Here is a 25,414-nt window from a genome sequence, read left to right as displayed (position 1 = left end):
CCTCTATAGATTGAAAGTCTAGTATCATCTTATGGAAATGATTTTTAGGGAACAACCTATTTACATTGCGAACCATCACAAGGACAGTTTGGATCATCCTATAGTATGGTCTGTACAGTACATGTGAAAAATATACGGGATTATAAGGGCTTACACCGTATAAAATCTCAGATAGGAGTGTAGGTTTCATCCTCTGAAAATGATTTTGGGGCACAATCTAAGTCATGTTGTGGCCCATTAAATGGACGGTTTGGATCATCCTACGGCGGCTGTTCTGGTTTGACGTCGTCATGAGACGTTCTGCAAACACTTAATTTAAGAAAGTGACCGGAATAAATGATGTCCAGTCGCAGAGCGTACGGGCGGTGGGGCAAAGCTAAAGCTAATTATTGCCGATTTGCACGAACATGTGTGGGCCCTACGAAGCGGCAGGGTGGGCCCACCTATCTGACACACACTCAGCGCCGTCAGCTCTCTCTCTCTCTCTCTCTCTCGACTCTGAGCGGAGAGTAAAAAGCGGAGATGCGTTTGGTTTGTCAGCCTTGTTTGTTTTTCAGTGGGAGAAGGGTTTTTTCATCTCTCTTTTAGGGCTCACTCAAAGGCTCACAATTCAGCTTCAAATCCTCGATCCATAAAACAAGGTTTCCTCCTCTCTCTTCTCTTTTGTTTTTGCTTTGGGATATTTTGTGATCTTGGAATTGTAGGGTTTTTTGTTTTGTTTTAAAGGCTGTTTGATTAATCCATGTTAAGAAGCTAGGGTTTCATTTTCATAACAGCAACTTGTTTTGTCATGTCTGGGTTCTATTCTAAAATTAGTTCTTACTCATGAGATTAGGTGCTTCTCCTACTCAATGTTTGTAATATCCTACCTGATACCTTATACTTATGTTCTATCCCTATCTCATATTTGAGATTTTCACCTTCTCCTAGATTTTAAGTTTGGACTAACCAAATCTAAATTTGGAAAGGGGATGGGCCCCATGATCCGAGTTTAGGATCCAGAAGAATTGCTCTATGATTCAAGATACGTATTAGGAGGGGAATCTGGATGGTTCCTACAAAAATCGCATTCCAAAGAGGGAAAATAAGAAATTCGGCCGATATTGATTTTACTATATTTTTCTCTCCCAAATAAAGCGTGCTCCGGTCACCGGTATATCTGCTAACGCATTCCTTACCACGAAGTCTTAGAAATTTAAAATATCTTGAGACATTCTTGAGCTCCCAGCTCTCTGTCTTTTAGAAATTGGGTGACATTAAAATCACGCCGATGCACCATGAGATAGCCCATCTATCTCTTTGCCACTTTTCTATGAAATGAATCCTATAGAAAATTTCTAAAGGATTCATTAGCCGACCCCAACTAGTTTGGGACAAAGGCTTAGTTGAATTGAGTTGTTCACCCAAAGAGATCTGACTGTTGGTCCTTGAACAATAGAAAAGACCCAGAACGAGATCTCTTCGATTCTTCTCAGTTTAACCAAAATCGAGTAAGAGCTGATGAGTTCATCCTCTAAGGAGAATAATGCTCCACTCCATGCGACCGGAAATCCTCCTGTAATGCCTATAGAATTAAGAATTCAATTCCTCTATCTCTTGGAGAGAAAACATGTCAGGTTCGTTCTTTTTTTATTACCTTATTTACATGGGCCTTTTTCATTACAGAGCCCAGGACACCAATATTCCATACGAGGATCTTAATCGATGAACATTATTGGAGCCCTTTCCCCTCGTCGGGCTACCATAGCTTATATGACCCTTCTCTCCGATGTCCTACTACTTGAATCGCTCTCGTAATTCACATTGAATTCTAATTTCGCCATCGTCCTATCCATCCGAGATGCGGAACCGCTCTTAGTTCTTTTGCAGGAGGTGAATCTTGGAAATTGTGCATCTCAACTAAAAGAAAGAATGACCTGGCTTCTTCTTCTTATACAGCAAAAGACAAGCCCATCAATTTTCTCATTTCCATCATATGTTTTTCAACTAATTCTTTTAGAGCTTCGTATTATTCTCTCTAGGTTGCCCATTATAGCTAGAGCAAGAAGCCTGTAGATTGGCAATTCGTCGGGATCCATTACTGCCAAGCTGAATTACCTCAGATCTATGAATCTCCTTTCTCTTTCTGGAAGGGTAGTTCAAGGCTATCAAAGTCCATGAAATTGTTTTCTCCATCTATGGGATGGAAACATGGTTTTAAATTTCGGCCGAAATCTAAAACTTCGGATTTCAGTTGATCCGAAATTTTGCGAAATCCAAAATTTCGGATTTCCTAAATTTTGGCCAAAATTTCAAGAAATTGATTTTTTATTTTAAATATAGTATTATTCCAAAATTTCGGCTGAAATAATAAAATAATACCTTTTTTTATTACCGGATTTCGGCCTAAATTTCTGCCTGCTGAAACCGAAACCAAAACTGAAATTTAAATCCATGGATAGCAAACAAACTGTTGGAAACAACTACATCACCGTCCCTGGACTGAAACAAGTCTTAGGCTGAGGCGCTGAGCTCACCTTGCCCTAAAGGCGAGGACGTATTTTGGACAGCATCAAGGTCGAGACATCATAGTGAATCTGGTTCTCCATCAAAGAGTTTTCATCACTAGAAATATTCTGACATGGGTCCTCCTCTAACTTTATTTTAAGAAGGGGAAACATATTCCCGCTGCCAACTAATTGCTCGGAGGTAAGAAAAACATAAATAACAAGAACACCAATGAAAGGCGTACTTGAAGTGAAGGGCTAGTGTCGAATGCACATTGACACATCTACTCTACTCGAATTCCGAGTAAGCAAGGGTCTGATCAGACGAAAACAATTAAACACCATTGACTCTCTCCAACCTCAGTTGGTAAGAGGTAAGTTACCTGAAAGGCTAGGTGTCGAATGCATAGAGACATAGAGACGCATATGCTCTGCTTGAATTCCGAGTAAGCAAGGCTCCAATCAGATGAAATAATGGAACACCAATGACGAGGTAGGTTACCTGAAAGGCTAGGTGTCGAATACATAGAGACATAGAGACGCATATGCTCTGCTCGAATTCCGAGTAAGCAAGGCTCCAATCAAATGAAAACAATGGAACACCAATGACTATCTCCAACCTCGGTTGGTAAGAGGTAGGTCTTGGGCTTGACACAGGAGAGGGAATTAGATGGCCCAACACCCGCATGAGAGGACCATTGGGATTCTTCCTAGCATTCGAGTCAAGGCATCACATGAGGATGGCTGCACTTACCAATGCTCTGCAATGTCGTATCACCACAAGGAAAAGGATCACACCCGTGCACATTGATCGTCGTCGCCACAGAGAAGATCGATGAAACCGGGTAACTCCATCAGACTATAGATGGATCGAAATGTGGTGGGAAAACACTGAAAGGCATGATTGTAATGACCCGGGGGTGGGTGGGGTAGCAATGGAAATGTGGTGGGAAAATGGGAGGTGGAGGGCGGCAATGGGGAAATGGTAGGGAGGGGGCAGCGGAAATGTGGTGGGGAAATAGGAGGTGGAAGGCAGTGGTGAGGAAATGGGAGCTGTAGGGTTTGGGTTTTGGGCCAGGAGTGGGGTCTGTTTGGAGGTGGAGAAGGAGTTAGGGTTAGGGTGGGGTTGCTTGGAGGAAGAAGGTTAGGGTTTTTCCCACTTCCTCCTTTTTTTGTATTTTCCTCTTCTTCTTCTTCTTCTTCTTCTTTTTGTTTTTTTCCCTCTTCAATCATCTAGGATCAGCTCTGATACCATGTTAAATACTTAAATGGTCTCAAGAGAGGAGGAAGAAGTGAGGGAGAAGGTGAGAGTCTCCTTAGGCTATGTTTGGTCGCCACATGCCTGGCATCCTCAAGGATAATCCAAGAAAAAATGAACTTTATGTTGTTTGTTTGCCAATTTAGCATCGCAATCCCTGAAGACTACCAGACAAGAATCTTAGGTAATTATTGCTTGTCTGGTGACATGACATGTTCTCTCATACCTTCCATGCCTTGTTTCTCCAGAATGGTTTTCTCTTTTTGTCTCTTTCTCTCTACCTTCTCTCTTCTCTTTCTATATATTGGTAATGACACCCGCTCCCATTACTCTTATGAGATTGTCAACCAAACACTACTTATCACTATTCAACCAGGTAAATCGTAGGTAGATCAAACATTACAAATGTTTGTCTCCTCCGAGTCATTGACTACTCATACAACTAATCTACACGGTAACTATCTGCATCCAAACAGAGCCTTAGGAGAGCTCCCATGTGTGCATGTGCAAATTCGGGTTACATGTACAAAGACCAAAATACCCTTCTAACAGCCTATATTTAGGCAATTGAAATAAAATTCCATAGGAAATAAATAAATTCTCTAACTCTAAATTCCATGGAAAATAAAAGCCCTAAAACTAAATACCATGGAAATAAAAATCCTAGAAACTAAATAACATGGACATAAATCCCTAAAAGTCCTAATGGGCAAATATGCGACTTGTTGGGCCTATAATCTGCAATTCCACATCAAATGCACCGCTCACTATTGACATTTGCATTGTGTATCGTTCTCCTTGGGGCCTATTTTGTTAAAAAGTTACTTTAAGATGATCGATCACCCATGAGATATAAATTGTAGACAAGGAAAAGACGATGGAGTTTGAACTTAATTCTGAGGGTGTCCATGGTCTTTTGTACAACTTGTGGTCAAAGATCAAAATGCCTCTACTCATACAATTTGGTTATTCTCAACATTCCCCTAAAATTAATGTGTTCTATATAGAACATGTTCTGCTCGTGAACCAAATAATGATGATGATCTGCTTTTGGCAGAGCCTCGGCCAATATCTGATCACTCTTTGATCTCTTTAGGGCACTTTGAGGCAGTGTTTTCTAAGGCATTTGAGGCACAGACCTCAATTTGTGCCTCAAGGCGAGGCGTTCCAAAAGCACCTTGAGGCCCCTTGAGGCGTAAAGACTGAAGGGGGTGAGGCATTATGAGGCATAAAAGCTATACTCCTTTCACTTGAGGCATACCGCATAAGCATCCAAATAAAGGTGTATGCCTTTCAGTAAAACACTGAAAGGCATGATTTTAACAACCCAGACCCCTCAATTTTTTATTTTAACCATTTTTTCTTTCCCCTAATCACCTATTAATTTAGATTAAGTATATTCTATTAAGATCAATTGAAGAAGAAAGAAGGGGTTTTAAGAGATTTATGAAGGGTTTTATGGGTTGAGGGTTTTTCCACTAGTCTGTAACTCGACTAATGGGCAGTGTGGGGTTCTAGAAAGATGGTTGGGAATTGCCCTTTGTCTCATGCCTTCTGAGATACCTTTTATGTGTGGCAGTCCATACTCCCTGAAGTGCACTTGTTATCCCCCTTTTATCTAATCTAGTTATCCTCCTGCCTTCTGAGATACCTTTTATGTGTGGCAGTCCATACTCCCTGAAGTGCACTTGTTATCCCCCTTTTATCTAATCTAGTTATCCTCCAAAATAATAATAATAATAATAAATAACAAAGTTGATACTTGTTAAACTACACAATGCAAATAGTTGCTATTTTCTATTTTTTTTTTTTAAAGATTAACTGTGTTGGGAATTTGAAAACCCTATGCTTGGGTTCTGGATGGAACCATATTTGCTTGATTTTCTTACCTGTTTTAATCTCCTTTTTACTGGATAGAACAGAAAACCCTACGCTTATGTGTTTATGTTATCTGGGTTCTAGTAGAGCCTTGTTTTTGTTGGACACTATGTCCCACACAGGCTGCTTTGCTTGATTTTTATACATTTCTTGGCCTTCATTTTCCTTCTGCCTGAAGATTGACATTTGTCACATCATAACTAATGTCCACATCTAATATGCACAACCTACAATATTGCAGAATTGGCGGTTACTTCTGAACCTAGTCATGATTGCAAAGCAAGTCCCTCTACTTGAGCAGAAGATGTTCAAATCAGGAGCTGAGCTGATAACCAATTTATCTGAAAATTGAAAGCATGAAATCGGAGAGTTATAATATGAAGCTGGAACATTTTTTCACCCAAATCGAAATGACGGATGGGCTTGCAAGCCTCCCTAGGGTTGAACAGTTGGTCTCTCTGATGCATCACAATGAATGCTATATTACTGGAAGTGCAGCTGAGTCAACTCAGCGATGGTCAACTATTGCTAGCATCCTAACTGCTACACAGAATTCAGATTGCTTGAGGCAATTTATTAAATTAGGTGGAGTACACTACTTGGACAGGTGCCTTCAAGAAGCACAAAAGAGTAACATCGATACTTGTAATAAGTCTATTGAAGAACTTATAAGTTTGGTCTTAGCTGCACTTGTGAAACTACCCATAGACCAGGAAGGATTGGAAGCATGTGGAATAGGAAATACTGTCAGGCATCTCCAATATCACAAAAGTAGGGAAATTCAAGGGAAAGCAAAAAATTTATCTGATGATTGGGATAAATTTACTAATGTGAAGATTGAATCAGAGAAAAACAGGAGCAAACTCTGTCATGAGTATGAGAATAGTGGGTGCACGGCCGAAACAATGCTATTGGAAGGGGAACATTCAAAGTGTGAAAGGATCATTACTCCTTTTAAAGGTTTAATCGGAGACAATTGTACTGAAAGAGATGGAAGCAGTTGCCAACCACGGAACTCCTTTTCTGCTTTAAGTTCTGTTGGTGTAGATTTTGAGGCTGGAAATGATAGCAAAGATAAATTTTCCATTGAAGGAGTTCCAGGGACAACTTTGAGCAAGAATGACAGATTTGAATCTGATAGTCCCAAGGAAGTGACAGGTGGTGGAGTTTCTATGAATGCTGAGGTACCTATACATTCTTTGGAAGGGATTGCGTCTACACCAGACATTCCCTTGAAGGGTGAAACTGTTTTAGAGAATGAAAATACCTTTAAATCTGCAGAAAGTGAAGAGTCGGGTGTCGAAGAAAGGAATTTTTTTCAGGAGGTAACTGTTACAGATGGTTCAAGGTCTATGATGTCGGTGGCTTCTAATGATAAACAACCCAAAACTGTATATAATAATTTGGGTGAAACTTCCCAAGACATGGAAACATTTAGAGCTGATGAAGCTGGAGAAGTTCTGTATATGAAACCTGATATGGAATTAAATGCAGAAAACTCGGCAATCCGTGGGAAGATTGATGCACACATAAAAATGCTAGGGCAGAAAAATGCAGATCCTCAGACTAGAAAAGGGTTGGAAATGGAGCTCAGATATGAGCCAGATGATGCACTTGAGGTGGCTCGACAGGTTGCAAGAGAAGTTGAGCAAGAGGTTGGAATTTACAGGGAGGCTTCAGTCAGCTCTTCATCTGTAGAGGACAGGAATGGTGAACCAGTATTTTACAGTACTGCCGAGTCGAGGGATCTCGAGAAAAATGATTGCGTGGTGGAAATTGGTAACAGAAGTGAATCATCACACAGTAAACAAGATAGTCAAGACAGTTGTTGTTCTAATAAGGAGGTGGACCCAGAAACTTCCAGTGGGAATGAAGAGTCACATTTGGAGGTGAACGATCTGTCACAGGAGACCCGCCCAGCAATCCCTGAAACTGATGATGGTTATCATGCACAAGACTCATCTCCATTGACGACAGTACCTGAAGGTTTAAGTCTCAATGATCGGCCATATATCTGCGACTTTGATTTGAATGATGTTCAGATAGAGGTAGTTGAGTGCCCTGAGCAGTCAGTGACTGCAACTCTCTCTCCTTGCAATGTGAAAAACTTGTCGATACCAATTCCAGTCGTGGCTACTTCTAGAGGACCGGTTTATTTACCTACAGCGCCACTACATTTTGAAGGCGAATTAGGTTGGAAAGGATCTGCAGTGACTAGTGCATTTCGTCCGGCATCACTTTGCAGGACTTCCGATAAAGAGAAGGGATGTTCCACCAGAGAGAACAACTGCAGCTCCAAACAGTCTCAGAGCTGTCGTGGGATTGACTTGAATGTAGCTGATGATGATTTAGTCATAGAATTGTTGCCCGAGAAGCATGTTCCGGTATCTTCAAATCTCCCTTCCGGAGACTCTTCTGTGGAGGTCAGTTCCAGACAAGTAGAGAGACTCAATCTGGACCTGAACCGTCTTGGTGATGATGATGATAATTGCCCAGACCTTTTATCTGACTGGAGGACTGGATGTGGGCTTCATCCTAGGAGGAATGGGGCCAGCAGCCCATCTCCAACGTCATCTCCAAGGCCGTCTATAAGAGATTTTGACTTGAATGACAACCCATCTCTTGGTGAAGTGCATGGCATTCACAGACCAGTCCCGGGGACCCGGCCGTCAAAAAACAAGATATTAGATGACCCTGCCTTGTCTATCTTTGGTTCAACAATGGGACTAGAATCAAACAATGTATCTTCTCTTCATGATTTTGGCCATAGTCATTGCAGGGAACAATATCTGCACCCAGCCCAACACTTTCTCGCAACTGCCCACAATGCCATTCCCTCTGTCGAACATTTGGGGAGGATGGTCGCTATGCAGCCTTCTCTGGCTTATACACCACCTGCATTCTCCTATAATGGATTTGGGATGGGCCCCACGGTCTCCATTCCTTCTGCTGTATATCCTTCGGGTGGTGTACAGTATATGGTGGACTCACGGGGTGGCACTATACTACCCCAAATATTGGGTTCTGGTCCATTCTCTACTTTTCCTAGAACCCCATATTTGATCGATGGATCGGGCGCAAAAGACGTAGGTATCTTTAGGCATAATCTTGATTTGAATGCGGGAGTAACCTCCTCAGAAGCTGAAACCAGAGGGAATGTTAGACACCTATTCTTTCCAGCAAGTAATAATCCATTAATGGAAGAACAGGTGAAGTCTTTTCAACAGGTGACTGTTTCTGGCTCATCAATGAAGAGGAAAGAACCAGAGTCCGGATGGGACCCCTATCAGGCTGGCTACAAACAGGCGACTTCAAGGCGCTAATTATCCAGGGGCTCCAGTGTTCGCTTCTGGTAAAGATAAAGACATTAGGTCTTTAACTGGAATCTTTCGAGAAAGGCTTGGTATTCTGGATACAGGTAGTTTTATCGGCGTCTGAGCTTGATTAGAGTACACCCATGCAATTTTGGCACCCCCAGGCATCTGATCGAGTGCTCTCAACGTGAGGTTCTTTCTCCCCTTGCCCTACTACGGAAACCATTATTTTAGGGACTAATAGTATCCCAGTTTCTGTTCTACAAAATAAGTTCGCATCTAATGCAGTTTATCAAGAAAACTGTGTGTTTGGTCATTTTTTAAGTTATATATGCCCATGGAGGCTAGGTTCTCCTGAATGTTTCTGTACATGATACTGATATTATTTTAACAAATATGAATTCACCCATACCTGCTAAACAATCATTTCATTTTGTTGATTTTACAGTTACCCAGAACAATGTACCTATTGAAGGTACATGTCCCCATTTCCCTTAGCCGGGCATTGTTTATGCGACCTTTGTTGATTGTGGGGTATTTGATCCTTAAAGTCTACTGTTGTACTTTGTAACTTGTTGATTTTTAGGTTGGTCTAGGTGCTGATCCTCGGGTGATTGATCAACTTATAAATCTGTCGAGATGAGTTTGTAAGGTTTGATAGTAACTTCTATATTATGAAGATATTCTCTTGCATTCTTTCATGCTGATGTAATTTTTATCCTCTTTGCAACCAAAAATATTTATCTGGGACCGCATCTAAAATTAGATTGGTAGGCTCCTTCGATGGAGCTTTCTGATCGTTATGGATTTAGAACCAACCTCCTCAGACCAGCTGGGAGATGTTGGGTCATATGTTTAATGCTTTGTATTCTATGATTCCCTTCGTGTAAATGAGATCTTTCTTGGGGAAATTACAAACAGCACTAGTAGGGACTATATTACCACTCACTGCCAATCTTATGGCTAAGAACATGATTAGCCAGACGATTTCAGTGGTGGATGCTAATTGATTGATATGAGGAGTTTGATTTGTTGGTCTTCTTTGGATTTATGTGGTTAAAAGTGGCAGACTATTTCGATTTCATGAATTGAGTTTGATTAAACTCAAATATGTGATGGTTTAACAAATCGGCCATATAATCATTGCCTGAGATGAAACTTTAGAGGTAGAATGGAGGGAATTAGAAACAAAAGGGAGCAGGGTGAGATCACTTACACACCAGTCTTTTATGCCATTTTATTTAAAAGATGGTGCACAGCAAACACTGCAGATTTCGAAGTATCGTCTTAGGCTACCATAACTTGCTTGCTTCTCTGTGGGGTTTATGTAGGGAGCTTTGGGTAGGCATGTGTAAGGGCCATCTCACACCTGATGCATGGAACTTTCTCATAAGACTGCAAGCTTAGTAATTAAATGTTTCTTTGGCTTTAGGCCCCCTGTCGAGGCTGACCCCATGATTCCAAAAGCAGTATATACTCTGGAGATATTTTACCTATTATGTAGTTGCTTCCCTTGATTTTTTTTTCTTGTTGGTATCTCTCTAAGAAAATAAAGGCAAGGCCCAAAAGATTTCCTATAATATTCATCAAGAAAGAAAGGTATTTCACCTATTTGAGAACCCATCTTTGCTCAGAGGGAAAATCCAAAAGAAAAAAGAGAGGAAGATGTAGCTTTCTTCAAGTTGAATGATAGGAGGACAGATTTTTATGCTACCTGCAGGGAATTTGTTGCAAAGTAGGAAAGTAGAGGGAAAAGTATCATTGAAGATTGTTTTATGATTCTCCTTTGTCGGGTTTCTTTTCCATCATCTTCTATTTGCATGGGTTGTATTAGATTTTTGGAGGAGAATAAAAGAGGGTATAAGAAGTGCAAAAGATGGCATGTGCCCATGTGGGCGAGGCTACAATACAAACAAGGGGAAAACACCACCAGACTAAAAAATTAAACAACACTATCAGGATTCCATTTCATTTTGGCTTTCTTGGGGGAGGGAGTTTTACACCTGGCTGGGTCCCCTACGCTTTTTTACGCACTTCCACCCACCTCAATCATTGGCCTGCTCAACTTACACTGAAAAACTAGTAAAAGAAGGGGAGAAATGATATTTGCAGTGGCCTTTTGTTTGTCTTTTCCTAAAAATGATTTCAATACCACTCCCTTTTATTAGACTTAAGGAAGTCATTTTCTAGAAAAGATACAGTTGGGGAAGTGGAACTGTCATTTCCCTTATAATTGTGGTTAGTGTCATCAGAGGATAAGGGCCTTCTATATCACAGCTTAAGAATAGATTGAGTCAAAATTAAGGCCCTATTTGTTTTTGGATTTTGTTTTTTCTCTTGTGGAGTAACCTATGTGGTGCCCTAACATATGCATATGCCAAGGCTAGTTTTTCCGGTTGCCTGAAGGCTGTACACGCTCGCCACCACTCGTCATTTTCTCATATGCTTAAACACACCAAGCCATTTGAGTCCACACGCAGTACTAAACTTGCTCCTGTCAAGCATCATTTTAAGCCCATTTGAGCTCAAAAAATCAGTTTTGGACTGACAGTTGGTTCTCAAAATCCAAAACAAACAGAGCCTAAACGTGATTTTGAATCCTATAATATATATTTTGGACATAAAATCTTTAACAAACAGGGCCTAATAAGATGAGGGTCAAGTTAGAAGGAGGTGTATCATTATTAAATCAAGGCAGTGAGGATATGATTTCCCTTACAATAAGAATGGAATGATAATTTATCTAGTTAGATGAGGAAAGAATGATCCGCAGAGTCCTTTACAATAAGATTAAAATCAAGGGCCTAATAAGATGAGGAAAGAATGATTCACATACTCCTTTAGATTAAGAATTAGCCTGCAGATATGCTCTACTGATAATTTGGTAAAGAGGAGGCTCTAGAGATGTAAAGGGAAGCACCCTCCGCAATCAACCTTCTCTCCTAAACGTCAACGCCAACCAAAGTCTCTCTCGCTCTCTGCCCTACCACATATTCACATTGCCTTTTGGACCAGTCATGAAACACTTATTTTTTCATGAACATTACGTGCAAAAAAACAAGGGAAATGATATATCCGCCCTTTTGATCACTACGAACACCCCCTTGTCAGTGTATCAGTGACTAAAGAAGGGCTGTTGTACTTATGTCGGAAGAATTCAATGCCCCTGATTGCTAAAAACACTGACAGGGGTGTTCCTAGTGATCAAAAGGGGCGGATATATCACTTCCCAAAAGAAAAATCAAGTGCTTTTATGACAAGAGTACCAAGGTAAAAATAGAGCCGGTCCTTAAAAATATCATAATGAACTCTACAACTACAAGATACTTACTTTAATATACATACATAGGCTACAGATATTCCCACTACAACTACCACTACCACGTGCCTGGTAGTGACATTTATTTAAAAAAACACACACCAGCTCGTCCTGTTGAAAGATCCAAACAGCTTATTTGTTGGCCCCAACATAAATAGGTTGTACATGCCTCGAAAATCATCCCCATGGGATAAACCTAACTGTCTGATACATAGAGTGATGGCACCATATAGAAACCTCTAGAGATCATATGGTCAAACAAATAAATGATTCGGATCTTCGAAAAAGTTGGGCGTTACCGTGTCACTATAGTATATTTGGGGCTCTAGTAATTATTATTGTGGGTGGCCATGTTTTATATAAGGTATTTGAGATTATTAATTATCAAATAGGTGTTTTCCATCCCTCCGTCTCTTACTCCTAATTACCATGTCTCTTACTCCTAGCCGCGTGACACTTTGTTCAACTCTTTATCCTTACCATGCTTTTTCCTGGTGCACCCTGATGGGGTATGAAAAGCAACGACCAATTGGCTGTTGACACGTGGCCCTTAAAGGGTCCACCACGAATTCGGCACTTGCCCAGGGGTAATCCGGTAATTACCTGAGAGTAGGTAAACCTAAACCCACAAAAGGGCCGACACCTGTCCTGGGGTAGGTAATCCAACCACCCCAAGCCTCCCTCTATAAAAGACCTCTCAAGGCTCAAAGTAGGGGGAGAACTTCAACAACTACTACTCTTAAAGTTTTGGCTCTGCACTTCTGCTCATACTGACTTGAGTGTCGAAGGGCCCGTCCGGAGTACGACTCTAGGTTGGTCTTCTGACCTCGTGCGTTCTAGTGCAGGGCTTCATTCCTTCAGCTCCATCCGTTGGACCCACCAGATCAGCTCTTACGTCACTGCCGTATCTGTTACCAATTTTAGGCCTAATACACCCGATTTTAAATTTGTCTGCCTAGCAACTTCCTACTGCCACTACCAAGTAGGGCTGCAACTCGAGCCGGGTTTTACCTGACCCGCATCGACCCTACCCGAAAATAGCCTGGGTTGGCTTCAGGTTTCATGGGTTTCGGGTCGAGCCGGGTTGAGCATTCAAAAGCCCGCATGAATCTCGGGTCCAGCCGGGTTTGAAGGAGCCCGACCCGACCCGACCCGAGTTACATAAGTTATAGTATGTACATTTTTTTCTATTGTTAGTTAAAAGTTAAAAGTGAAAACCCACGCATCCACTGTTATTGTATGTGAGTGTAATTTCTGCTTCTATGAGTTGAGTTGATTCAAGTGTTTGAATCAGCATTGTTTGATTCAAGTGTAATGTGAGTGTAATTACATCATTGTTTGATTCAAGTGTAATGTGAGTGTAATTTCTGCTTCTATGAGTTGAGTTGCCATGCCAAACAAGAATTGTCCTTAAAAAATTGCATCAACTTGAAAAAACCCGACCTGACCCGACCCGAGATTTATCATGAGTAGGGCAGGGTTTGGGAATCTTGGGTTTTCCGAAAAAAAACCCAACCCGACCCGACCCGAGATATTTCTCGGGTAGGGTTGGGTTCTCCAAAACCCGACCCGCCCGACCCGAGTTGCAGCCTTACTACCAAGCATTGTACTCTTGCCTTCATCTATCAATGTTGCCTCTATGACTGTGACTGTGACTGTGACTGTGACTGCAACATGAAAGTCCATGACTATTATGACTATCACAACATATTCAATTGAAGAGACTAAAGAACTCTTCCTTTACCTATTTACATATATGTTGAAGTACTCTCATACAGTATGTACTTTGAAATACATTAATTTTGAAATACATAAATGAATAAGACTAAATATGTTATGCGGTGGTTGTTCTCTCCCGGAAAAGTAGTATTTTGAGAAATTGCCAAGACAATCCTGTATGTATATATGGGTGTGTATGTGTGGATTGCTAAATTGAAAGACGCTCTTGAAAATTCCAGTCGCAAAGGCGCCCTCATTGGATTCCTGTTACGAAGGGTCATTTATTATTCTTTTACTGTTACATTTTTCAGTGCTATTATAAATGCCCTTTCATGACGTGGATCCAATGGGCCGCCATTGTGGTTGTTTTTGGAAGGTCGCCCTTCAGTTTAGCATCCCCTCGTGCCCCTCTCTCTCAAGCTTGGCTTTTGAAAGCTTTTTGGGAACTGTAATAAACTTTTTTTTTTTTTTTTTTTTTTTTGGGGTAGGTAAGATGTAAACCTCCGGCCTCAAGATTGAAAAGCAAAGCCTTTACCATTGAGCCAGAGGCTCAACCCCAACCCCAATCGTAATAAACTTCGACGGCTGTTATTAAAACATGGTAGTGCCAATATCAGTAACAAAAGCATTTCTCTCGTTGGGTCCACCGATTTCGATAATCTTTTGGACCCTCCGATGATAAATATCTGCATCAGACAATCGTAAACCTTCATTTTCTTTGAGATAGATTTTTGACCCGGTTATATTCTACTTTTCTCAACCTATAATAATATGAGCGGTGAGGATCATCTGAGCAATAAAAATTTGGTGGGGATTGATTGACCACATGGTGGGACCAACAAGTTGATGGGTTAGTATCATTGAAAAAGTGATACCCACATATACTTTTACCCACACTTACTTTTTCTTTGGAAAAATTGGCCAGACACCATTAAGTCCGGTCTAATGAGAGGGGAGCCTATATAAAGAAAAAGGGGCCAATATTTCATCTCCTTCTATGCCAATGACCTTATAAAATATTAATGTACAGAGTAGGGCTACAGTATTTACCTTTTCAAATCCTAAGGTTTTGGTGAGATCTAGCTAGAGAGAGAGAGAGAGAATTGAGCTTGTTTATTGCTAATGGACATGGTTTATCACCTATTTTAATCTCTGTCTTAATTAATCTGTCCAACACCTTCTAAAAGTAAAAAAATATTTCGAATTCCCATTATCTAATGAGAAAATGCCAATCTCTCAACACATTCCAAAACAAAAGACAACCGACATGTAAGAGAAAGATCCATCTCCTTTTTCTTTCAACCAAAAGGACAAAGGGTGTCTCTATCAAAACAAGGCAGTGTAAAATATGACTTTTCAAAGATAATTCTCTCTTACAATAATCTCTACCAGATCGTCCTACATCATCCTCGGCCCACCTCACTCCCACCAATTTCAGTATTTCACCAAAACAAAACTACATTTCCTCTCCCAACTACAAGTGTGGTGGCCCGGTGAAGAAAAGGGGGCGAATATATATATGTCATTTTCCCTTCACCATTTATCATATCTGTCGTTTTACTACAAATATCCATCGCAATACTCCCCACCATCTTGTCCAAAACTCCTACATCAACCTGATACATCCACCACTTTCTTTTCCTCCTCGCAATGTCTATCTAAAAACCATCCATTTTTCCACCGGAATTCCGATCAAAAAACAGAACTCCGGCCATGAAGCTGTCCGTAGAAGTTCTAGACGCAAGCGATCTCATGCCGAAAGACGGTAATGGCTCAGCCAACCCTTTTGTGGAAGTAGACTTTGAGGGACAAAAGCACAGGACTCAGACCAAAACCAAAGACCTCAGCCCAGTTTGGAATGAGAAATTCTCCTTCAATGTAACAGACCCAAACAATCTCCCCAACCAGACTGTAGACGTGGTCGTGTATAACGATCGAAAAGGCGGTCATCACAAGAACTTCCTCGGGCGAGTCAGGATCTCTGGCATTTCAATCCCCTTGTCGGAGTTCGAAGCTTCGGTACAACGATTCCCTCTTGATAAGAGAGGTCTCTTCTCTCACATCAGCGGGGATATCGGTCTCAAGCTCTACGCAGTCCATGATTCATCTTTTGTTACTCCTCCATCCAATACTCAAGATCCATCGCAGCCACCACCACAAGGAGGTACCAAAGTTGGAGATGAATTAAATAAGAAAAAGAAGAAAGGCAGGGAAACACAGTCTTGGCATGCAATTGGGACAGGTAAATGCTCTCTTATCAATCAATTACTCTCTAAACAGTTAAAAGGTGTTAGAGATTGCGTTATTTGATCATTTGTGCTTCAACAGGTATCGGGGGAGGGGGAGGGGGAGGGGGTGGTGCTCCTCCACCTTCATCTGGGTTCCAATTCAACTTCCCAATGAAACAGGAGGAGAAGACTCGAGCGGACTCTGCTCAGAGCCAATTCGGATCGGCTGTCACTATGCGTCATATGATGGGTCCGAAACCGTCGGAATTCGGATTAGAAGAGACGAACATACCTCTCGCCGGACGTATGCGTTATCACCGCGACAAGATTACTAGCACCTACGACCTCGTAGAACAGATGTACTACCTCTATGTGAATGTTGTCAAGGCTAAAGACCTTCCTACCATGGACATAACAGGAAGCCTCGACCCTTACGTCGAAGTGAAAATAGGGAATTACAAAGGGATAACAAAACACATGGAGAAGAACCAGAACCCAGTGTGGGAACAGGTCTGTGCCTTCTTTCTCACTCTCTTTTTTTAACCCGGAATTTATCTAGGAGCCCAGGGTGGCACCTGAAATTTTGTTGATAGAAATAAAAGTTTAAGTGTGAAGTACTTATCTAACTGGAACATTAGGAATACTGATCTGATCACATCTAATAGCCCCTCTCGTATCGCACAGGTCTTTGCCTTCTCTAAAGAACGGCTCCAAGCCAATTTGCTGGAAGTAGTGCTGAAAGATAAGGATCTTGTGAAGGATGATTTTGTGGGTCGTTTGGTTATTGATCTCACCGAGGTGCCGATGCGAGTCCCACCGGATAGTCCTCTGGCTCCGAGATGGTATAAATTGGAAGACAAAAAAGGGGAAACAGCAAGGGGGGAGATAATGCTAGCGGTCTGGATGGGAACTCAGGCCGACGAATCTTTTCCCGACGCTTGGCATTCCGACGCTCATTCTCTCACTTCAGAAGGTCTCTCCAACACCCGCTCTCGCATTTACTACTCTCCCAAACTCTTTTACCTCCGAGTCCATGTAATTGAAGCTCAAGACCTACTCCCCTTAGATAAAACCAGGCCCCCAGAAACTTGGGTCAGGATGGAATTGGGCAATCAAGTGAAGTTCACCAGACCATCTTCTATCCGCTCTCTGAATCCAATTTGGAACGAGGAACTTTTGTTCGTTGCATCGGAACCACTAGATGAGCTTCTGATCATCACCGTGGAAGATCGAATCGGACCCACCAAGCACGACCAATTGGGAAAACTAGTCCTCCCACTCTCCGCAGCGGTACCTCGCGACGACCACAAGAAGCTCGTCGACCCTCATTGGTAATGTGAAACAACTAATTACTCCAAAAGCTTAAGCTATTAGAGTTAGCGCTATTTAATCATTTATACTTCAACACTCCCCTTTGCGTATCACTCCTCTTTTGGGTTGGCCTTACTGGTGGATTTTTAATATCAAGAAATTGTTAGGTTTTGAATCTAAGACTTGCCGTGAGGCAATAGCTCTGATACCATGTGAAACAACCAATTACTCCAATAGCTTAGGCCCTGTTCGTTTAAAATTATTACAACCAATTGTCAGCTCTAAACCTATTATTGGACTCAAATTCAAACGTAATTTTGAGCTCAATAATAGGTTTGGGGCTCACAATTGGATGACATAATCTCAAACGAACAGGGCCTTAATCTGTTAGAGTTGGCGTTATTTAATCATTTATAATTCAACAGGTACAACCTCGTCAAACCTTCTTCTTCTTCATCGGTCGAAGAGGACAAAAAGAAAGAAGTGAAATTCGCGAGCAAGCTGTATCTCCGGCTATGTCTCGAGGCAGGTTACCACGTCCTCGACGAATCCACTCACTACAGCAGCGATTTCGAGCCGTCGGCGAAACATCTAACAAAACCCAATATTGGACTTCTTGAAGTGGGAATTCTAAGTGCGAAAAATTTACTCCCCATGAAAACCAAAGATGGGAGAACCACAGATGCCTATTGCTTAGCCAAGTATGGTCGTAAATGGGTCCGAACCCGAACCGTTTTGGACACTCTAGCACCAAGTTGGAACGAGCAATACACTTGGGAAGTTTATGATCCTTGCACCGTCATTACCATCGGAGTTTTCGATAATTACCAGATCAATGGTGGTAAAAGAGACGATCAGAGAATCGGAAAGGTTAGAATTCGTCTATCTACATTAGAAATTGATAAAATTTACACACATTACTACCCGTTATTAGTCCTACAACCTTCGGGCCTTAAGAAAACAGGGGAACTCCATTTAGCACTCCGGTTCACGTGCAATGCTTGGGTCAACATGGTCACCCTTTATGCTAAGCCATTGCTCCCCAAAATGCACTATCTCCAACCAATCTCAGTCCTCCACGTGGACGTCCTACGTAGACACGCCATCCAGATAGTGGCAGAAAGGCTTAAACGGGCTGAGCCCCCTGTCCGAAAAGAGACCGTGGACTATATGTTAGATGTGGACTACCACATGTGGAGTCTCCGGCGGAGTAAGTCGAATTTCAACCGTATAATGGCGCTGCTTTCCGGCGTCGGCGCGGTCGGAAAATGGTTCGACGACATTCGGAACTGGAAGAGTCCGGTGACCACGATCCTGGTGCACGTGCTCTTCTTTATACTAGTATGTTACCCGGAGCTGATTTTGCCTACCATTTTTCTCTACATGTTTATTATTGGGATATGGAACTATAGGTATAGACCGAGGAAACCTCCACATATGGACACTAAGTTGTCACATGCGGAGTGGGCCCACCCTGATGAGTTGGACGAGGAATTTGACACGTTCCCATCATCTCGGCCGTCGGATATTGTTAGGATGAGATATGATCGGTTGAAGAGTGTGGCAGGGAGGATGCAGACGGTGGCAGGAGATTTGGCCACACAAGGGGAGAGGGCTCAGGCTATTCTGAGCTGGAGGGACCCTCGGGCTACCGCCATCTTTATCATCTTCTCGTTGATTGTGGCAGTGTTTCTTTACGTGACCCCATTTCAGGTTGTGGCTGTGCTTGTTGGGATCTACATGTTGAGGCACCCTAGGTTTAGGGCTAAGAGGATGCCTTCACTCCCTTTCAATTTCTTCAAAAGATTGCCTGCCAAGTCTGATATGCTCCTTTGATGATGATGATGATGATGAGACCTTAATTCTCTGTCATTTGCTTTCTCAATCTGTATGTAGGATTTATTTCATCCCTTATATATATACCCATTATCAACTTCTTGAAGTTGTCTTTTACAATGACTCACTGGCATTATAGATAATTTGTATCATTGATCTAGGGTTTGATGGAAACATAAATTAACAGTTAAATTAGATAGAAAACATGATCAACAATTGAAAACACTAGGGTTGATTGTTCAAAATTCTCTTCCACCCGTTTCACCTCGGCCTAAAAGCTGAGAATGTGAAGTGTTGAAGAACACGCCCTAGCCTGCTCGTTTTGGAATTTTATAATTGATTTTACTCCAAAACCGATTATTGGAGTCAAAATTACGGGTTGAATAACGTGCCCCGTCTTAGGTGTTTTTTATTTTTTATTTTGAGTATCGAAATTTAGTTCAAAACTGATCATCGGACGCAATATTTTATTTAATTTCGAGTCCCATAATCAGCTTTTGATTCAAAATGGATTCTCACAATCCAAAACAAACAGCGCCGAGAGATTTACATGATTTATCACATTATCTGATTATATATCCACAGGCAAAAGTGATTAAAAAGTTTCCACCATAAGCAAAGATTATAAAATAGGAGATAACTAAAAGGTATAAAAGCAAGACCTTATATAGAATCTAAATCCTAATTCATACATAGTAGAAGATTATAAACTACCCTTAATGATGAGCATTATTAGAAGTGTTTCTTATTGTAATTCTAGGGGGCCACAGGAATATACACTGAATAGAATTTGAGAAAAATTAGGATAGTGCATGTTTGAGAAAAGTTGGGATTCTTCTAACCTTCGAGGAGAGAGGAGAATGAGTGAATGGTGTGCATCTTCTTTCCTTTTCACCCTTTATGTTGCTTGACCGAGTGTGGTTGGACAGACATGCGTTGGGTGGGATTCGGGGAATTTGGTGGGGGATCTTAACTTTATCTCCCCGCAAAGACAACTCTCTTTCTCCTTTTCGAAGGGAAAAAAGGAGGATGGATTGATCGGATGTTGATAACAGCTTGAGTATTGTAAAAGCCATGGAAAGTTAATAAAAGAAGTGCAAAACAGAGTGAGAAGTGTCATTATTAAAATATGATGGTGCAGATATCAGTCCCTTTTCAATAAAGCAAAGAAAGTGAAATGAATGAGATTGACTGAGTTGTTGTAACTTGTAAGCATGGTTTGATTCGGATTTTGGTGGAGACCAACACCAAAATCACATATACCCGAAACGGTATTTTATTTCGGCCGATTTTTTTTTTCTCCGAAATTTCACCCAAAAATCTGTTTTTTTTAATTAATTTAATATTTTACAGAAATTTCGGTCGAAATTACTGGCTGAAATTTTATATCCAATAAAATAGTGGTTTCCTTGTTTCGCCGGATTTTGGCTGAAATTTCAAAATTTCGATTTCTGTGGGGTCCGAAATCGGTACCGAAACCGAAATTTCAAACTATGGTTGTAAGAGGGCTTCTTTTAATCCCTGTGAAGGAAGGAATTGATGGTGGGTGTTGTTCATTTGTATCAGTGGGTTTTCTTATCTTTTCCATAATAATAAGGTAGAACTAAGTACTAGTCTTCTTTATTAACTATATACGTACTCTCTCATGTGCTATCCTTTTCAAGGTGACTTAGTGACTGATGATGATCGATAGGCATTTTTCTGTGTCCAAATCAGACAAGGATAATGCCCATCAAAAAAAAAAAAATATCAGACAAGGATAAGACAGCGGGGGCCATCCACAATTTTTAACTTCAATGTCTAATTAGTACTCCCATTACCATTAACTAACAACCAACTGGTGCAGTTTGTGGGTGCTACTTTCAATTACAAATCATCCAAAGTTTTACGGTGTGATTCACGTGAATCGCTGGTCTTCATTATGTTTGCTTTGCTATTCTGTTACATAAAAACTTAGGGAAATGATTTCAGCACTCCACTCTTTTAATAAGATGCACGAAAGCATCTTATCGTTTAGTATTTAGAGGGCTTGTAAAAGATTTTTTACAACAGTAATATTCTACTGACAGCCCTTTAAATACTACACAACAAGATGTGTCACGGATCTTATAAAAACATAGAAGTGTTGATATCAATTCCCAAAACTTATTAGGTCCAGATTATATTTTCAAATTTTATTAGCGGAAAATTTTCTTTTTAAAGTTAAAAAAACCACTAACAGTGATCTACTCTGGATCTTTGAAATTGTTAGAAATATTATGATAGTAGCATGTCGCTTGCATGTATCGTATTCTCCAAGACTGTTCACTTGCCTTCTTGATAAAGGAAAGGAGAAGAAAGTAAGACAAATTTTCCCGTGATTGGACATGATTTGACATTTTTCGCCGTTCACTTGTTTTCTCGGGAAAGCAGAATTACACAGGTGGAAAATATAAATAATGACGTGGAAAACCAACTTTCTTGCACTTTCGCTCTAAATTTTCTCACCAAAAGGATGGGAAAATCACTTTCCTGAGAAAACCACTTTGCCTGCATACTATCTTTTCCTTTTCGGCCAAGTGAACAACGGAATTCTCTCACAAAAAGGAATTTTCTCACAGTTTCTTTTCCAGTTTTCCACGTCAGATTCTATTCCTTTCTTTTCTTTTCCAGCAGCTAGAAAACAAGTGAACAGAGCCCAATGGAATGCTACAAACATAGTTACAAACTTCTTCAAATAATTTAGACATTCTTGAAAAAGACCCAAACTTTTTGTACCCATTTTATAATTTAAAAATTCCAAAATCCTCGCTTTTTAATTAAATCTGAATTTCCAAAAAAATAAAATAAAAAAATTGTTGAATATTTCAACGATTTATCATTTATAATTTGTAAATGGAAGTGATATATTCATTCCCTTTTCTTCCCACCCACCTCTAGACTATCATTTTTTTTTTGAATAAGGCATTTTATATAAAAATAGAACCGAGATGGTCCTAAAGAGAAACAAAGGGAAGAGAAAAATTATAAAAAGTCAAGGAGGAAGATAATCAAACCACTCTAAAGCTGCCCTAAAACACCTCCCATAGCTAGAGAATCTGCTTCAGCATTGGCTGATCGCCTAACATGGTCAAACACAATAGAAGAACCATGAACCAGGTCCTCAATCTCCTCGAAAAAAGGCAAAAATCTCCAAGGAGGGGACGCCTCACCCGAAAGCCATCGAATTACATTTAAAGAATCCCTTTCCACTATAATTTTGTCAAAAGCCGATCTATCCAAATACTTGATCCCGCTATGAACAGCTCTGACCTCTGCTTCATTTGAGTCCGCTACACCGATAGGTCCCGAGTAAGCCCAAAGAACTTCCCCCTTGTCATTTCGGCATAAGCCCCCAATTCCTGATTCTCCAGGGTTACCAAGAGACGAACCATCGAAGTTAAGCTTCATTTGCCCATCTGAAGGAGGATACCAAGATTGGATGATTTTCACTTTGCTGACCCCTTCCTTACAGATGATTGCCCATCCTTCCCAAAGGTCAAAAGCTATAACAAAACGAAACAAAAGGAGGCTCCGAGCCCAAGATATAACAGCAGCTATCAGCTTTACATAAATCCAATAGGGAGACCTAGCCTTTCCTTCGAAGACTCGCGCATTCCTCTCTTTCCACAAGATCCACCACGTAGCCAGTAGGCACATCTTCTAAAGAATCTTGCCTTTCGTTCTCCAAGGATTCCACTCCCAGCTCCTAATGAAGTCAGCCATAGTTTTGGAAGGGACCCAACAGACCCCAAAGCGAGCGAAAATGAGACCCCAAATGACTCTAGCTACCTTGCAATGGATGAAAAGGTGATCTATTGATTCGCCATCAGATCAGCAGAGAGGACAATGATCTACCAACCACATTCCACGCTTCCTCAAAAAATCCATTGTCTGAATACGACCCCTACAGACTGACCACCCAAAGAAAGCAACTCTCGGCGGACAAAAGAACTTCCATATTGAGGAAGACAAAGGCTCCACTATACTAAAAATCATGTGATGGTAAAAAGATTTAACTAAAAATAAGCCAGAAGTGCTCCAAACCCATACTCGCCTATCTGCGCCCGCTTTCTTGATGTAGCAAGCTTCTAATAGGGATAGGAATTCTTGAAGATAATTTAATTCTCTATCAAAAAAAGCTCTTCTAAACTTGGGAGTCCAAACCACTTTCGCATTTACTCTTTCGAAACAGTCCTTGACCCATGCCCCTTTCTGAGATGACACCATAAATAACTCAGGGAAAAGCTCCTTGAGAGGAACAGCCGAGCACCAAGGATCTAGCAAAAAATGAATCATGTCCCCCACATAGACCTTGAAACGAATGCCTTTTGAAAAAAGAACCTCCACCTTCAAAATATCTCTCCACACCGAGACACCTTTGAATTTATAATTGTCAGCAGAGCACCAGTTTCCTTTCGAGAACCCATACTTACTTCCAATAACTCTAACCCACAAAGAAGATTGTTCTTTGCCAAACCTCCAAAGCCACTTTCCCAATAGAGCTTTGTTAAAACCTTGAATCCTCCTAAGACCCAATCCTCCATTTTTTATAGGGAGACAAACCGCACTCCATTTGACCAAAGGAATCCCTTTTGAAGAACCGGATCCTCCCCACAAAAATCTTCTCTGGATTTGCTCAATTCTCTGAGCTACACTCACAGGACATTTAAAAAGAGAAAGAAAATATATCGGAATATTTGATAAAACTGCCTTTATGAGAACCAGCCTACCCCCTTTGGATACCAAGTTACGCTTCCAGGTTTCCAATCTCCGCTCAATTCTGTGAATAATGGGGATCCATAAGTTTTTGTTTGGTCTTCCCACTCCTAGCAGAAGGCCAAGATAAGAGGCTGGTAGAGAATCGAATGCGCAACCCAAGATTCCTGCAAAGGAGGAAGCGTCACACTCGGGAACGTTGATCGCATACAGCCTGGATTTCGCAAAATTAGATCTTTGGCCCGAGACCATCTCATAACATCTTAAGATTGCTTTAAGATTTAGAATCTGGGAGACAACCGGAGGGCAAAACAGCAGGGTATCGTCCGCAAATTGAAGAATCGATACTTCTACCCTATTGTTGCCTATTTGAAACCCTTCAAAGAGAGCCAACTCACTTCCTTTTTTCATCAATCTGCAAAGGGATTCTGCTACTATCACAAAAAGAAAAGGAGACAATGGGTCCCCCTGCCTCAAACCTCTAGTTGATTTGAAAAAACCTTTGCCAGAGCCGTTGATCAGAACAGAGAACCAAGCAGACGCTAAACAATTTCGGATCCACCATCTCCAACGGCCGCCAAAACCCATTCAACCCAGCAGATAATCTAAAGCTCCCCAGTCCACCCTGTCACAGGCCTTCTCTATATCAAGCTTGCATAGAATCCCTCCTTCCCCATTCCTTCTGTAATAATCGATAGCTTCATTAGCTATCAAAGAGCAATCAAGAGTTTTCTGTTACTTATGAAAGCACTTTGACAGTCCGAAATAATTGATGGTAAAACCACTTTGAGGCGATCCGCCAAAACCTTGGCAAGAATTTTGTACAGGCTGCCCACCAAACTGATCGGACGAAAATCCAAAACTTTGGACGCCCCTTCAGTCTTTGGTCTTAGGGAAATGAAAGTAGCACCGGTCCCTTTATCAAGAACTACTCCCTCAAAGAATTCATGGAAAAATTTTAGTAAGTCAGATTTAACAGCTTCCCAACATAGTTGAAAAAAGGCCAAACAGAAACCATCTGGACCAGGAGCTTTATCTTTTGCTAAAGAGAACAATGCTTTCCTAATTTCCTCCTCAGAGAACGGAATTTCCAGCAAAGCAGATTCCTCCAAGCTTAAACTATCAAACAGAATCTCTTGAGGAATTGGACGTAGCATCCCATCAGCTGAGTACAAAGACCTTAAAAATCAATAATTTCCGCAATAATCTTCTCCTTGTCCGACACACAGACCCTCTCCACCAGTAAAGACTCAATTCCGTTTCTTCTCCTGCGGATGCTGGCCATAGCATGGACGTAGGCTGTATTTTTGTCGCCCTCAGACAATCAC

At 41.1% G+C, this 25,414-nt stretch overlaps 3 protein-coding genes across 4 annotated transcripts; 2 read left to right on the top strand and 1 right to left on the bottom strand.

Annotated features, from left to right (window-relative positions):
* Positions 1-347: 347 nt before the first annotated feature.
* Positions 348-9,659, top strand: LOC143888247 (uncharacterized). 2 transcript variants are annotated; one of them, XR_013254512.1, is made up of 3 exons: positions 348-641; positions 5,864-9,123; positions 9,385-9,659. XR_013254512.1 is itself a non-coding variant. In XM_077392608.1 (2 exons), exon 2 carries the CDS (start codon positions 5,979-5,981, stop codon positions 8,943-8,945), a length of 2,967 nt encoding a protein of 988 aa, XP_077248723.1. In that variant the 5' UTR covers positions 348-641; positions 5,864-5,978; the 3' UTR covers positions 8,946-9,347. The 2 variants fall into 2 exon arrangements, 1 of the variants encoding a protein (XP_077248723.1); XM_077392608.1 differs by lacking the exon at positions 9,385-9,659 and having other exon boundaries at positions 5,864-9,347.
* A 5,889-nt stretch (positions 9,660-15,548) lies between these two features.
* Positions 15,549-19,469, top strand: LOC143888246 (FT-interacting protein 3-like). The gene is made up of 4 exons (XM_077392607.1): positions 15,549-16,222; positions 16,315-16,712; positions 16,887-17,533; positions 17,939-19,469. Exons 1-4 carry the CDS (start codon positions 15,688-15,690, stop codon positions 19,347-19,349), a joined length of 2,991 nt encoding a protein of 996 aa, XP_077248722.1. The 5' UTR covers positions 15,549-15,687; the 3' UTR covers positions 19,350-19,469.
* A 2,919-nt stretch (positions 19,470-22,388) lies between these two features.
* LOC143888817 (uncharacterized) lies at positions 22,389-23,027 on the bottom strand. Its single transcript, XM_077393215.1, has one exon. The coding sequence runs from the start codon at positions 23,025-23,027 to the stop codon at positions 22,389-22,391; it is 639 nt and encodes a 212-aa protein (XP_077249330.1).
* Between the last annotated feature and the right edge of the window lie 2,387 nt (positions 23,028-25,414).

The sequence above is a fragment of the Tasmannia lanceolata genome, unplaced genomic scaffold, assembly GCF_043159265.1.
Source record: "Tasmannia lanceolata isolate RefF3 unplaced genomic scaffold, GAP_Taslan_0.1 ptg000012l, whole genome shotgun sequence".
Lineage (NCBI taxonomy): Eukaryota > Viridiplantae > Streptophyta > Magnoliopsida > Canellales > Winteraceae > Tasmannia > Tasmannia lanceolata.
Note: the sequence above shows the minus strand (reverse complement) of the source record. Positions and strands in the feature narration are given on the sequence as shown.